At 41.3% G+C, this 14701-nt stretch overlaps 1 protein-coding gene across 8 annotated transcripts in view; it reads left to right on the forward strand.

Moving 5' to 3' along the window:
• The window catches only part of sox13 (SRY-box transcription factor 13), a 61284-nt gene that overhangs the window by 26379 nt on the left and 20204 nt on the right, over window positions 1-14701 (forward strand). For 4 of the 8 annotated variants that reach the window (XM_078175925.1, XM_078175984.1, XM_078175811.1 and 1 more), the window contains exons 2-5: window positions 6701-6917; window positions 7082-7184; window positions 10116-10250; window positions 12121-12293. In XM_078175925.1, the coding sequence (XP_078032051.1) occupies window positions 6702-6917; window positions 7082-7184; window positions 10116-10250; window positions 12121-12293 (627 nt within the window). In that variant the 5' untranslated portion in view covers window position 6701. The remainder of the gene's footprint in view (window positions 1-6700; window positions 6918-7081; window positions 7185-10115; window positions 10251-12120; window positions 12294-14701) is intronic. The other 4 variants (XM_033627633.2, XM_033627635.2, XM_033627634.2 and 1 more) reach the window with 1 other exon arrangement.

A 14701-nucleotide genomic window follows, 5' to 3' on the forward strand; every position in this document is an offset into this window, starting at 1 on the left:
CAGCCGCCCCCACCCCTCGTAACATAATCAACCCCTCACTGATACCGATTGTGGTTGCTGCAGTGTTGGCTAAACAGTTTCACACCTCTCCATCTTCATCCCTCCATCCTCATTCCTCTCTAATGCTCTGCAAAAACCACACACGTCACTTGAAAATAGCAATCAGACAGGATCAGGTTGATATGGATCCTTGTGGGTGTGCTGATAGCTGATAGTTTATTCCAGCGGTCACCACAGATGACTACTGGAAGTATACATGAGTTTGAAACAGCATTTAGATGATGGGAGAGATTTTTTTATTTAGGAAATTTCAATTTTGGACCTAAAAACAACATGGACACATACCCACTCACACCCGCACTCAAACACACACACACACACGCACACACAAATAACTGAGTGCGATACTGTGTTCAAAGTCAACAGTAGTCAAGCAGGTGGCATCAAATGAGTCTGAGTGCTGTTGTTCCCCCCGGCTTGCAGCTGTATTTAATGTGCTAGGAGGCTTTTTAGTCACCATCAGCTGTGTAAAATGGTTTTATTATGAATCAGAGTTTACACACAAACACACACACAGGTACAAATACACACACATAAGCGCGCAATTCGCACAGGTTTAAAGCTCTGGCTGACAGGTGGCTTTGTGTTGAAATGCAGTAACAGTATTATGTATTTGGCAGAATGCTGGCCTTTTTTTTTTTACATTGCCTGGTTGAAGCTGTTAAATTAATGTGGCTTTCCTTATTGGTGAAGGTGCACACACACCTGGTTTCTTCTTAAAGAAAGCACTGGGCAGGAAGTAACAAGCAGTGAGTGTAAAAGTTGATTAAAACAATAAAGTGGATTAGCTTCACTTGATGGATAATTAGGATTTTTTACTGGGTGACATTTTAGTATTGTTTACAGACGTATTATTGGAATCATGTGGTGGTGATGATGATGATGATGATGATACAACGTTACTGTTTTAGAAATACTTGTTATCTCAATAAGTCCAAGTAAAATGTTATTTAAAAAAAAGGTTGTCTATAGACAGGACAACAATACTCACATTAATATTGTGATAGTGAGTATTGAGCCACATCGACCAGCTCAATTTGGTCATACTATGTTGTTAATATAATCAAACTAACAGTAGTCTTAGTAGAAAATGTTATATAGTCAACAACACTAGCAGCAGTAACCAGGAATGAATAAGAACAGAATTAGTGTAATTTATACTGCCATACTGTATATCATGGTATATAGTCTCGCTCACCAGGCCTTTCTCAAGAAAAGAAAGGTCTGGCTGGGCCGACTCTCACTTTGAGATTGGAGAAAAAAACGCCCCGGCTGCTTGTACTTCTTTCAACCAATCACAATCGTTCTGGGCGGTGCCACAGCAACGGTGCGCTTGCAAAAATATTGCCGGGGGGAAAATAGGTTTTGGTGTAACACGCCCACAAAAATATTGCCTACAGGACGCGAACCATGGCAGAAAAATGGCTACATCCCCGCAAGATCAAACACCGCAAAAGTTAGTAAAGGACGTGTTGAAAACGGTTGAAAACTGCTACACAACTGGAGGTGGTAGGGCGGGACTTCAGCGGGTGGCTCGTTCTGCCCAATGAGAGGCTGATCTATGCAGCAAACTTCCGCCCACTCAGACTACATGGTATAGGCCAAATGTTTTTCAACATAGCTCACACACAGACATATTCTGTTGATTTTCGACAACATCAACATCGTGGGTCCATTGTTTGTAACAAAGTGTGGCAAAGTTTCCTCCATCTTACCAGTGCTTGCATCTCCCTGCTCATTTGCCAGTGACAATCCACCAGATGATGCATCATCTGACTCTAGGGCTGTTGCTCAAACTACACATTGTACTTCTGCATTAGGACACAAAGAGTATATAAGTGGATTGAGAGAGAGAGAGAGCTGCCTCTGTGTCTCTTAAACTCAAACCAGACTCTGATCAAACCATAAAACTAGGCAACACTGTGCTCCCTAATAGGAGCAGTGCTACTAGTAGTAATGGAGTACAAATAAAAATGGGTTGAGTTTGGTAGCAGTACAAGCAATACTAATTTTGGTCCAGAACAGTGCCACTGGAGAGCAGTACCAAAATATGTAACATAATGATTCTTTGTCATCGTAGCACAGTATTGATGTAGGAAGCATTTGTTTTGTGGCTCAGCAGCAATTTAAAGTGAAACACTCACATATGGGAGTCTTAGTTTTTTCATATATTGTTTTATTTAATCCATGTCAGGGGTATGTAGAAATTTTGTTTATATTTATCCTGAATTTAGTTTGGCCTTTCCAACATACCATTCCACTTTATTCATCTGAAAAAATATACATACATAGCGATACTAATACTAGAAATAATATTTGACATGTCCTCTGTAGTTGTAGTTGCAGGAGGAGTTGAAGTAGTAGTTGCAGTAAAGTTTACACAGGGGGCAATTTTTCAGTAGAAGTTAAAGGCATCCTGTGGGACTTTTTGAAGAATGTCACCAGCATTTTTGCCAACAGGAGGCCAGAATAAATAGCAGGGTTTTCCCGACTATCAGAAGACTTGGGTGCAGCACTTCTTGTTTTTTTTTCTCTCCAGTCAAGCCTATTTACATAAGTATGAAGATAAATAAAACAACACTTTAAAGACGACACAGTGTAGCTCACCGGTAGCCTGTGGCTACACTTTTGGAGTGGAAGGCGCACAGTCCTGAAAGTCATTAGCTTGCCGACGCCTTGCAATGACCCAAAAGTCCTTTGTTTGGGGTTTTACCCTCCAACAACTTCGTCAACTCTGTAAATCCACCACCAAACTGCTCGGCTCCCAGGCCGTCCACTCCCAGGAGCTGATTGCAGAAGACTGGCCGGATTATGGAGGTAACTGCCTGTTCCCGGAGCCTCAGTAAGCTTGTCTGTTAAATGCAAAAGACATCACAAATTTTGTCTCAACCTAAGTTTTTTTGGGCTATACCTATAAAGGTACTATAATTTAATACACTGTATACTCTCTTGTAAAATGTAAAATTTGTTTTGTTTTTTTCATATTTCAATTTCAGTGTTTGAATATACTTAAGATTAAAAATTCTTTGCTCTCTGACAGGGTGTACATGCATTATTATGCTATTATATTATCATTTTATCAGTGGCATAAAGCCGTCTCAAAATGAGAATAATTATGTCTTTTGCAATTATTTTTTGGACAATACTGTGTAAAGTCCAACAAAAGTAGTTATTGTGTTATCATGTATGCTCATAAGCATGCAGGTGATGTAGTTCCTGCTGATGGTTACATGCTTTTTGACCTGTTAACAATAGGTGACAGTATTTTGCCAAGAGATGTAGCATTGGCTAAGGGCCAAAGAAGAATAATGCTAACTAGCAAATATGGATGTAAACAATGCAGGTTTCAGTCAGAGTAAACAAACAACTTTGCATTTGAGGAAGGAAATGCACTGAACATGTTTGTTAGGCTTCAAGGATACACACAGTGTTGTTTTGTGAGAAACAAAGAAGGTAAACAGAACAGTTTACTTACAAGAAAACTGCACCTTTAATTCTAAGAGGGTTTTCATTGCAGAGGAACAATAGCTTGATTGTGTTCAGCTGTCATCAACAGATACAATCAGAGTGCATTAACTTGTGTGACTCGCTGGTGGTTCAGTCCAAAGTCATCTGCCAGGGTGCTTGCCACTCGTGTTTTGAAGACACTTTTGTGTTGCACTACTTGATTCATTGATTCATCATACACACACACGCACACACACACATACACATGCATATACATCACTGAGGTTTGGAGCCTTGGACCCTGGCAGACAGGTGGCTTTGTTCAGAAACACAGTATGCCGGCTGGGAGAGCTGGGTGAAGTGGAGGGGGGGCTCTAATCATTATTATGCTTTCCGCAGAACGGTGGCGCTCCGCATTTTTTTGCCGTGTTCCCGAGTTGGTCGGCACATTCCGCTGGCATTGTTATCCGGCCTGTTTCCTGCGGCCGGCGGCTTTTGTCAGCCTCTCCCCCATTGTCCCGGCTTCCTTTGTTCCCCGGCTCCAACAATGGCTTTTTTTCTGCCTCTTAATATATATGTGCACTTTTTGCCCTTGTGTGTTCTGTTTGTTTTGTTCTGCTGTCTGCTGTGTTTTTCTTTCCTCCCGCTGCAGAGCTGGGAAATAACACACATACACACAAACATACACGCACCAGCCCGAGTTGATATGTTCAAGTTCACTGTGGTTCAAAGCTCTCTCACTCAACCTGTCCTGTCTTCCTTTCTCTCCCTTTCTCCCTCACTGAGGCGTTGTCTGTCTCCCTCCCCTATAGCCTCCTATTATTCACTGTCACACACACGCACACACGCACACACGCACACTTAGACAATAAGCCTAGCTGTGACTTTAGGTGGTGGTACCACAACCAGTACCTAACCCTTGACCTTGACTTCAGCAGTGACCCAGAACAGCGGTTCCCAATCAATCGATGTCATGAAACAGACCCTGAGAGACACATCACACACCAGGGGCCCCATGTGAAGAGGCTTTGGGCCATATTTTAACAACCGTATCTGCATCACCTTGGCATGATGGAAGGACAATGACAGTGAAACCCATCACTGGAATAACTAGTTTTATACATTCTGAAATGCAGCACAAATTTACAGAAAGTGAGAAAGAGAACCAGGCCTGTATTTGAAACAAGCTTATATTAAAGATATGTCTTTATTTTTAATTCATACTGTTTTATACATATATTTTATCTTGTTTTAATAAGAACAAAGTGGCCTTTATTTTTACTTATACTTTTTACTTATAAATGTAGCATAATGTACATTTCCACAATATTAAATCCATATTAAATCCATTATTACATGAATAGAGTCAAGTAACACTCAGAACTCTGCTGCTTTCTGTTTTCTTTTCAACTCACTTATTAATTCCAGTCATCTAAGTTCAATCACTGTAAAGCTACCACCAATGAAACTTGATAATGACATCTGTCCTAGGCTTTTAATGTGACACACCTGCAAGAGGTGTTAAAAGAGGAGCAAAGCTGAGTTTGGAACTATTTACTGAGTCAATAGAATCATTCTTGTTGTTGACAATTGTGTTTGAAAATGCAACTCAGCTGATGGGATTTGTGGTGGCCCAGCACAGTCATATAAATATGTGAAATGGACACAACCTCTCAATGAAGCATTACATGGCGGGCATAAAATGTGTTAAAATGACATGTTGGCAACAAGAAAACAATCCCATTGCAAAGTCTATTAGGAACAGTCACAGTTTTGTTGTGAAATGGTTGCAGTTTGGTGAGGTTTAGGGAAAGAAAAACACTTGGTTAGGTTTAGAAAACAGTAATATACTTGGTGAGGTTTAGCTAAAGATTGTGGTTTCGATTAAAATAACTACAAATGGGTAGTGTCATAAACATACATACTTCGAAAAGTTATGTAAAGTACCTACTTAAAGTACTTTTCATAGTTACATAAAAGCCGTTAAGTGACGTAAATAGGCTAACTTGTGGTTTCACACCAACAGCAGTCTCCTGGTTGAAAGTCCATGTTTGTTTTACCCCATCCACCACCTGTCCCACCCACTGTGCGTGGACTTTCTCTCTTCATGCTTACTTTTTTGTGTCCACCATGATAAAAGATGCTCATTGATTTTGCATTGGAATTGTTTTTGTGTTACTAGCATGTCATTTTAACACATTTGTGCCCGAAATTTGAGAATTTACAGTATTCATTTCGCTGAAGACCTTTCGGAAGCCTCCTGAAGGACCAGATGATGACATGCATAACTACCATACAGCATTTGTTTAGTGCAGTCTTTAGCCATGCTAGCACCTTTGCTCCAGGGATGGTAGTGTTGGTCTGTCAGCTCTCCTCTTTGTACCAGACTGAAATATAAACAACCATTCATGGGTTATGATGGAATTTTGTACAGACATTCTTAGTCCCCTGAAGATGAAGCTTACTGACTTTGGTGATCCTCTGACCTCTCCTCTAACGTTGCCATGAGGTTTCACTTTTGTAGTCCAGAGTGAAATATCATGGCAGCTATTGGATGGATTGCCATGAAATTTGCAACAGATATAGGTTACATTCTTATGACTTTGGTGATCCTCTGAATTTTCCTCTAGCACCACCAGGAAAGTTTTCACTCACTCGGTGAAATATCTCAACATCTACTCAATTAATGAACTTTGGTTGACATTCATTGTCCACAGAGGACATATTGTAATAACTTTAATCTGTTGTTGTTTCATCTAGCACCATTATAATGACAAAAGGTTCGTCCAATAGGTTAAAGACCAAATACCTGCAAAATGAATGGCATCCCCTTAAGATTCAGCTGTACTGTGTGTTCAGTGCTAATTAGCAAATGTTAGCATAGCTGTAAAATATTAGTCTTGTTCTCTGAGTCAGGTAGCTCCCAAAGCTGTTTTAACTTGTTCATAATGCAGTTTCTCATTTCTAACAAGTAGGTAGAGGTGAAACAGACATATTCAGAGATGAACACACGCAGGAATGACCCAGCATTATCATTTTGTCAGTGTTATAAACTATTAAATCAATAGTGCTTGAACTCTGCTCTTTGCTGTAATTATATCTAATATCAAATTAAAATTGACATGGCAAGTGGCCAAGCCTCACCACACCCAAATGACACTTAGTTTTGTGTGTTGTGTTTGTCTTTCAACAGGATGGTTGAGCCCAGCCCTCCAGCACTGCACCTCCTCTCAGGCGGGGATGTCAGCATGGCGTGTATTGGTGTCAAAGTAGAACAGGAGGAGTCAGGTGGTGGGGGTGGAGTCATTACATGCACTGAACCTCTTAAGACATCTCCCACACGTGATTGGTCAGGAAATCATCCACTGGAGGCCCGCCAATTGACCCCACCACTCTCCTGCTCCCCTTCGGTGAGAACATTAAGAAGGGCGTGACAGACTGAGAAAGGTTGATGATAGGCATTTTAGGAAATGTAAGAAGTGTCACAGATTGATAAGTCAAAGTAAAATATGTACTCTTCCTCATCCTGCTCTGATGCTTTGTCAGTTGACGGATTATTTCTGTGCCCTGACAGGAGGGCTCTCCAGGTAAGGAGCTGCCTCTCAGGCAAAGCCCCGTGGGACTGAAGGAGGCCAGGACACATGATAGACCAGAAGGACAATCCAACTTTAAGGAAGGTCTGTTGAAACTCTTAATAACTTGCGCTTTGGTGCAATATAAAACTGAAAATATCCCCTGATTGTGAAGTTGAAGGCATACCTCTTTTATTATTTAGAAGAAGCCATGACAGACTGTGTGTGTTAATTAGGTTTCAAGCCCCACAGGGGACCACAAAAGTTCTCTATCAGCACCAAATTTGGTTTACAGCCTTGTGGGACTTAAGTACACATCCATATTATGAATGTGCAAGGTCAGTCAAAAAACATGGCCAATCATGGTCAGTCAAAAAGTCTTCGCAAAGGGTGAGGCTTTACAGGAAATTGTCCGTTAACGATTTGACCAGTCATCCTAAATCTTGGTGGATAGTTTTAGTTCAAGTTAAGGAATAGGCGTACCAAAGCCTTTTGAGCCCAGCCTATAGGGGGCACTACAAATACCACATATACATAATACATGCACCTCAATTACAGATGGACAGAGTGTCACTGAATTTGGTACACATGCTCTTGGGGCGAGTATTAACCAAGATCTGAAATGTCATAATGATTAGGGCATATGTACCTGGCTTACTTAGAATTCTATGCTAGATTATGCCTTTGCTCAATTTCTTGGGAGTTGGATCGAGCTAGAGATACGAATCTTGGCACCATAACTATGAATCATGCCCTATTGCTTCACATTAAATTTGATCCTGATCGGCCTGATGGTGGCGCTGTAATTAAGAACTGAAAAAGTGAATCTTTGACAGGCCACGCCCTTCACATCATGAGTGTAATTGACTGGAAGTTTGAAAAACATCTGCATCTCAATATGCTCTACAAAAAAGACTCTTGGACAGTTAAGGCCACCATGATAGATTATTGCTACTTTGCATAATGTGAAAAACAGTAATGCAACATCTGCTTTTTGGATTTTGACTGTATCACTGCTAAATTTAGTATACAGCATTGCAAGACAGAGCTACACAGTTCTATTACAGATAAGCAAGACTGGTCAAAAAACATGGCCGTCATCAATCAGAAGTCGTTGCAGAGGGCTGAGCAACTGTACTTCTGCACTGTATTTTTCTGTGACCTGTTTTTAATATTTTGACAAAACATTCTTAACCAAAGGGTTTTGCTAGCATTTTCCAGAGCTGTGTCGAGCATCCATCAGTGACCATTTCCAGAGTGGAAAAACTATTTTTGTCTACCCTATTAATTTATGATTAATTATATGTTATTATAATAAGTGTTTTAAATACTAAATAATAATTATGATTTACCACAACTTAAGTTTTATTAGTTTTGTTTTTAGACACAATAGCAGCGTGGCTCTAGGGATGGACAGTGACAAGACTCTGATAAACTCAATTGCACAACTCAGAAAAAGGTCAAAGTCAAGTTTATTAAACAATGGGCAAAATCGTGGTCAGGCAGAATCAAGGTCAAAAATCCAGATAGGCAAAATCAGGCAGGGGTACAAAAGGGAAAGGCTATGGCGGGTCCGAAAAAACACTAACAAGATCAAAAAAACGAGGATCAAAACATTGTCAAGAAATGCTGGTTGACTTGACAATACGAACAAGACGAACTGGCACAGGACAACACCTCCCAGCCAGACAGTGCACCATGCCACACCACAAAAACTTGTTCAGGGATGGCACAAGGAACGAGACAAAGAGCTCAAAGTTTCAAATTCCCCAGATCCCAATCTGGCCGAGCATCCATGTGACGTGCTGGCACCTCAAGAGTACCTCCAATCCACGGTGGGGCCTCCTCGGATTGGACTTGGTGCTGACCTGTCAAAGCATGCACACAGGACCTTTGGGGGGTGTCCTGTGGTGTCTGGCACCAGGGTGTTGGTGGGGGATCTTTTGAGTCCTGTGAGTTGTGAGGTGGGGTACCAGCATGTCCCATGGATCTTTGATCAGATTGGTATCCAGGGAAACTGGAGTCCAGGTCGATGCCTTGAGCTTTTTGTCATGATCCCTGGGCCATTCCTGAGCATTTTCTTGTGGTTTGGCATGGTGCTTCTTCCTGCAGGGGGTCAGTGCCATCAGGGAGCTCATTGCCATGAATGGGGAAAGTTCGTCTGCAACAGTGTTTGGGTGGGTGGTGCATGTCAAGTGGCATCTACATGAATGCCAGGACCCAAGGTTTCTCAGCAAAAGTTGGATATTTTCCAGCTCTACACATAGTGTCTTTAATATTCAATATGCAAACACTATTCAAATCAATGAGAACTGTAGCTGATACACTTTAATGTTTTAGAACAGTTTGTTTCTACAGCACTGAGCATGAGTGGTTTTAAATCTCCATATTGGATTTAAAACATTGGTATCAGTGTACCTCCACAGTCTGTCTCCTGTCTGCCCCTCAGTTTTATTTACTTCTATGGGAGTCTTTCTCTATTACTCAGATATACCCACGTCCATACAATTTTCTAACCGACCAGACTTTGACGACTCCATATTTTATGTGTTTAAGTGCACTACATTCTGCTGCTATTCAGCATTAAACAATGCAGTCTGCTGAAAATCGATGCGTAGAAGTGACAGTTTCTCTAGCAAAGCGAGGGTGTTGTTTTGGTTCCTGAATGGGTTCGGGGGGAACGGGGTGCTTTTTTTTTTGTCTGATTTTGTTCAATCCCTCACATGTGGAGTAAAAGGCTGCTCTCTGAGCCGCTCCCGAGACTCTCCCTGCCCTCGAGTCTTTCACTAGTCTGCACTCCTCGCCTTAAATTTTTCTCAAATTCTCTCCACTAGCTGACCTTGGATTGTTCTCTGTCCAAATATCGATCCACTCAAACACTCAAAACTTCTCCCAGAGGCACAAACAACCTCTGCCCTACGGCACCTCAAATGTCTTCTTCAATCAATGCCATTAGGAAGGCAGAAGAGTGGCTGAGAAAGTAGTTTGGTGTCAGATGGATTTTATTTGACAGAATATATTTTTCACACCATCTAGTGCAGCCCATCGCGGCTCAGCTGAGTACCTGTTGTGTCCTGTTAACAGTAATGCCTACCATTGAGAAGCTGCTGAATGCTGACTGGAAGGAGAAACTTCTGGATAAAAGCACAGTGGGGGCAGGACAACTGAAAGGTCAGCTTTCAAACACTACCAACACATTTATACCATTTATATACCACTTACAAATCATTATTTCAAATGCATTACTATTTAACTGTGCAAATATCTCTTGTATTTTTTCATTTGCCATAATCCCCATCTGCTTTGTTAACTGAAAAATGTTATATAACACTGATTTGGCACACCGCTGTTTGGATCATTTTGCTATCAAAATTGTGGGTTTCATCTTGTGTTCCTTTTTAAAATCAGGGTAAATTGAGATAGAATGACACATCTGGAGAGACAGAGCCAGGAGGAAAGACTTGACTTACCAGATTAAATTTATATTAATACCTGATGTTCGCAAACTGATGTTCAGAGGTATTCAGCCTTGATTATGTCTTGCAGACCTTATATGTGGTTTTGTTGTTATCTCAGTATTTATTTATCTCTAATACTTCAGTCTGTTTAGATGTTGTCCTTGCAAGTGATAAAAAATACATCAGTAATGTAATAAAGATAGTTTCCTCTTGTTAAAATCAGCAAGCAGCTAAATAGTCCTGTCGTTGTCCTTGTTGTTGTTGTTGTTGTTGTTGTTGTGCTGAATAAAATCAAGGAGAAATGATTCAACCCAGAAAACCTTGTGTGCCATGTCTTTAAGAAAAAAAAAGAGATAGGAATTTGTAATCAGTTTACAGCACTGCAGAGATAGAGTAAACCTGAGGAAAATGTCTGTTTAGCTACTGGATGTGTTCATCAGCTAGTCTCTGACTGTCTGACAGCTGTTTGCTGCTGAGCAGGTAGTGTACAGTAGGTTTTTAGAGCTTTCTCAGTGAAAACAGCTGCCTGCTGTTGGCGAAAACAATGTTATGAGAGTGGTGAGAGAATGAAACAGTAAAGTTGTGGATCGGACAGCTTAACAATGAGCTGAAACTCACTATAAAGCTCTGTAAAGCCGAGAGGAGCTGGAGATGCAGCTCATAATTCTCTGCAGATTCATCACTCGAGTGATCCCTTTCACATCGTCACATTGTCATTTGATATATTGTTGTATGGATGGTAGCCGCTTTGAAATTGTGCTTTAAAATTGTGATTTGTTACACTGCTTTAGAGTTTGGCTCAAGTTGCATATTTCTGTCTGAACCCGACCTGAGCCTAAGAGAGTAGCAACAGAGCCCAATTAACCTGAACCCGACACAGTTAATGTAGGCTACTGAAGCACTGAGTTTTGTCCTAATCTCACTGTTGCTGTTACCATGGTAACATGCTTGCTTGTATACTGTGATTACACATGGCACCTTGGGACTGTCAAAATGCACACATTATGCAAAGTCATCAGCAGTTGTAAATAATAGAATTTGAGTCGTATGATTGGCCCATGTCAAGAGTTAGCTAAGCTATTAAACATAGTTTAACCATCATGGAGGAACAGGAGCTGTTCTAGCTGCTGCTAGAATGGCCAGAATGCCCCCAGCAAGCACACTGAGCTTCGGGTAATGTTACTGTAGGTGATGACACATTTTGTTTGACGTTCTCCATCATTAGCTAGCTAATGTTAACTTACATGAATGTTTACCACCTAAAATAGCCCATGTGTTGTGCTCAAGTGTTGTCTTGTAAATAGCAAACCCCAGTATTGAACAAGAAATAGCCCAATGCTGACAGTAGGTCCATCATTTTGGGCAAAGCCAAACCTGACCTGTACCCGAACGTTATTTGTAAATATTTGTCAGAACCTGCCCGAACCAATAGGCTCCAGTCGGTGTCTACACTCTACACTGCTCACAAATTGTAAAAATATTCAGACACTCTTTACCACCTTACACTGATCATGATACAGGTTGTCAGGAATGTAAGTGCTCAACCGGTTTTCTGAGTAACCTGACCATCTGACCCCTTCCAGGTACCCCAGAGGCTCTGGCAGAGAAGGAGCTGCAGTTGTTGATGATGATCAACCAGCTGAGCGGTCTGAGGGAGCAACTACTGGGAGCCCACTCTGAGCAGAGGAACATGGCCGCCCTGCTGCTGGAGAAACAGCAGCAGCAGATGGAGCTGGCTCGACAACAGCAGGAACAGGTACCACTCAGAGGTGTACAATCACAGAACTAGAGAATCCATCCATCAAAACTTCAGAACAGTTTTCTGTGTGTTGTCTTGATGAAATCTAGAATGAACCTTTCTGACCCAACAGACCCAGAAACTAAGAAATCCCAGGGAACAAAGAGTCTAGAGTCCCTTCTGTTCTGTCTTGTTTGTGTTTTGACTGCATATGAAGAAGCACGAAGAATAGGCAAATTAGGCAGATGAAATTTAAAGCAATCTTTGTTTGAGATGTCATTTTTTGAACACGACGAGACAACAGCAGGGAGTCATTGTGTTGTTCTTTGTAATTCACTGCTGCACGACTGTGTGGTGCTTGAATGGGTGTAAGAAAAGTGCAGTGGTAGAGCGGGAGGCAGAAAAGGCAAGAAAGGCAAGACACCTGTTGGTGAAATAGAGAGTAAATCTCTTAATTTTAGTTTAGGCTTATTTTATAACTATACAAGTGAGTTTTTTGTGTCTGTCACTTCCACACCTCCTTATCTCACGACGAAATGGAAAATCAACATAAAAATAATAGTGATAATAAAGTCAGTAACACAAGTAGCCTCCACCATTAAAGCATTGCACTTGCGCAACATTGTCAAACTTATGCTGGAGACTTTAAAACATAAAGGATCAAAATCGGTGCAGCAGAGCCAGAGATATCGTCTTTTTTAATTCCACATACAGTTCCGCCTACATTACCCACAATGCATCTCAGCGACTGACGGTTCAGTTGGAGATTCACGTCTGCTAGTTGCAGCTAATGTAGCCACATGCCGCTAGCCTTAAGCAGAGATAAGCAGCAGGCTACAGAGGTCTGATAAGCTCATGTCTTTCTAATTCTGCACCTCCAGGTTTTTTTATTCATTTTTAAAGTTGTAGTCTTCAGACCTGACAAGCGCTGATTTTACGCTGCTTTACACAACCTTTTCATAAACACAAGCTTCTCTATTCCACTATAACCAGTCCACTTAGTCTCTCTACCCCACTGCGCTCCTCAAGGTTTTCCAACATGTTGAGCTAAATGCAGTCACATCAGGGATTAGAGAGTCCTCTCCCAGCTCACTGAAGAAAAAAGTCTCTCAGTAAAAGCAAAAGTCACTGCTGGTGGATCCATTGTGAGCATTTTAGCATGTTAGCCTGAGTCTGGTGTCTTAAATATGCCAAAGTACAATGATGTTAACCATAACCCATAAGAATGTGATCCGTAATTTGATGGCATTGTTGTCCATTTGCATTGTTAACTAAATGTTAAACCTGGCTGTTCCACATCCTTCCCACCCTCTGATTGTGAGCGTTACCATTTACAACATGTATCTCTTCCAAAATGTTTCTATCAGTAAAATTATCGATTCAAAAAAGTACAAATACCCATAACATGTTTTGGGTATTTGTCTGACAATCACTCTTTTAAAATCAATGTAGTTTTTGACAATTAGTTGAATTTTGTTTAAGTACAGTGGTGGAAAAAAGTTTTCGGACATCCCATGCATTTGTGAAATATTGCATTAAGAATCACTCTTAGGTCTTCAAGTGCAATTTCTTTTAGTACAGTCACAGCCAAAATACTAAATAAATCCTAAAAAAGCCATTAAAAACTTAAAATTGATTGGTTCCATAAAAATACATAAGAAATTTTGAGTATTGGATCATTTTGGTACCAGTGATGAAGGTTGTTCTCTTTATTAAAAAACACAATTTTTGTTGCCAAGCTTCGTGTCTACATAAAGCCAGCACATTTGAAAGTTCTTCAGACACAAAAATGGCTAAAACAAGGAACCCAACGCAGGAAACACGCCTGAAGATAAAGATTCTCAGCCAGGAAGGGTACAGCTGCTGCCAGATAGCCAGGAAGTGCAGATGCAGTCCTCAGCAGTTGGATGCACTCTGCAGAAATACAGACGAACCAACAGCTTGGAAGACAAACCAAGATCTGGGCGTCCAAGGGTTTCTTCAGCAAGAAATGGCCGCATCCTGATCCACATGTGCAGGCAAAACCGCCAAATGACATCACAGGAGCTTCAGCAGCAGTGGTCAAACCAAACTGGTGTCCAGTGTTCCACCCGCACTGTACGTGGCCGACTTTTAGATCATGGCTTAAGGTCCTACAAGGCTATCAAGAAGCCCCTGATCAATGAGAGACAGAGGTTAGCCCGGCGTCGTTGGGCCCAGGCACACAAGAACTGGACAGCCAGGAATTGGAAGAAGATTTTGTGGTCAGATGAGTCCAGTTTCCAGCTTTATCTTCCTCCTACTAATGTGAGGGTACGCAGAAGGCCAGGCGAAGCATTATCTCCAGCATGTACAGTACCTACTGTCAAGCATGGTGGAGGCAGTATCATGGTTTGGGGATGCATGAGTGCTGCTGGTGTTGGTCATCTCACTGTCTGTGATGGCAC

The sequence above is a fragment of the Epinephelus lanceolatus genome, chromosome 1 (genome assembly GCF_041903045.1).
Source record: "Epinephelus lanceolatus isolate andai-2023 chromosome 1, ASM4190304v1, whole genome shotgun sequence".
NCBI classification, from domain to species: Eukaryota; Metazoa; Chordata; class Actinopteri; order Perciformes; family Serranidae; genus Epinephelus; species Epinephelus lanceolatus.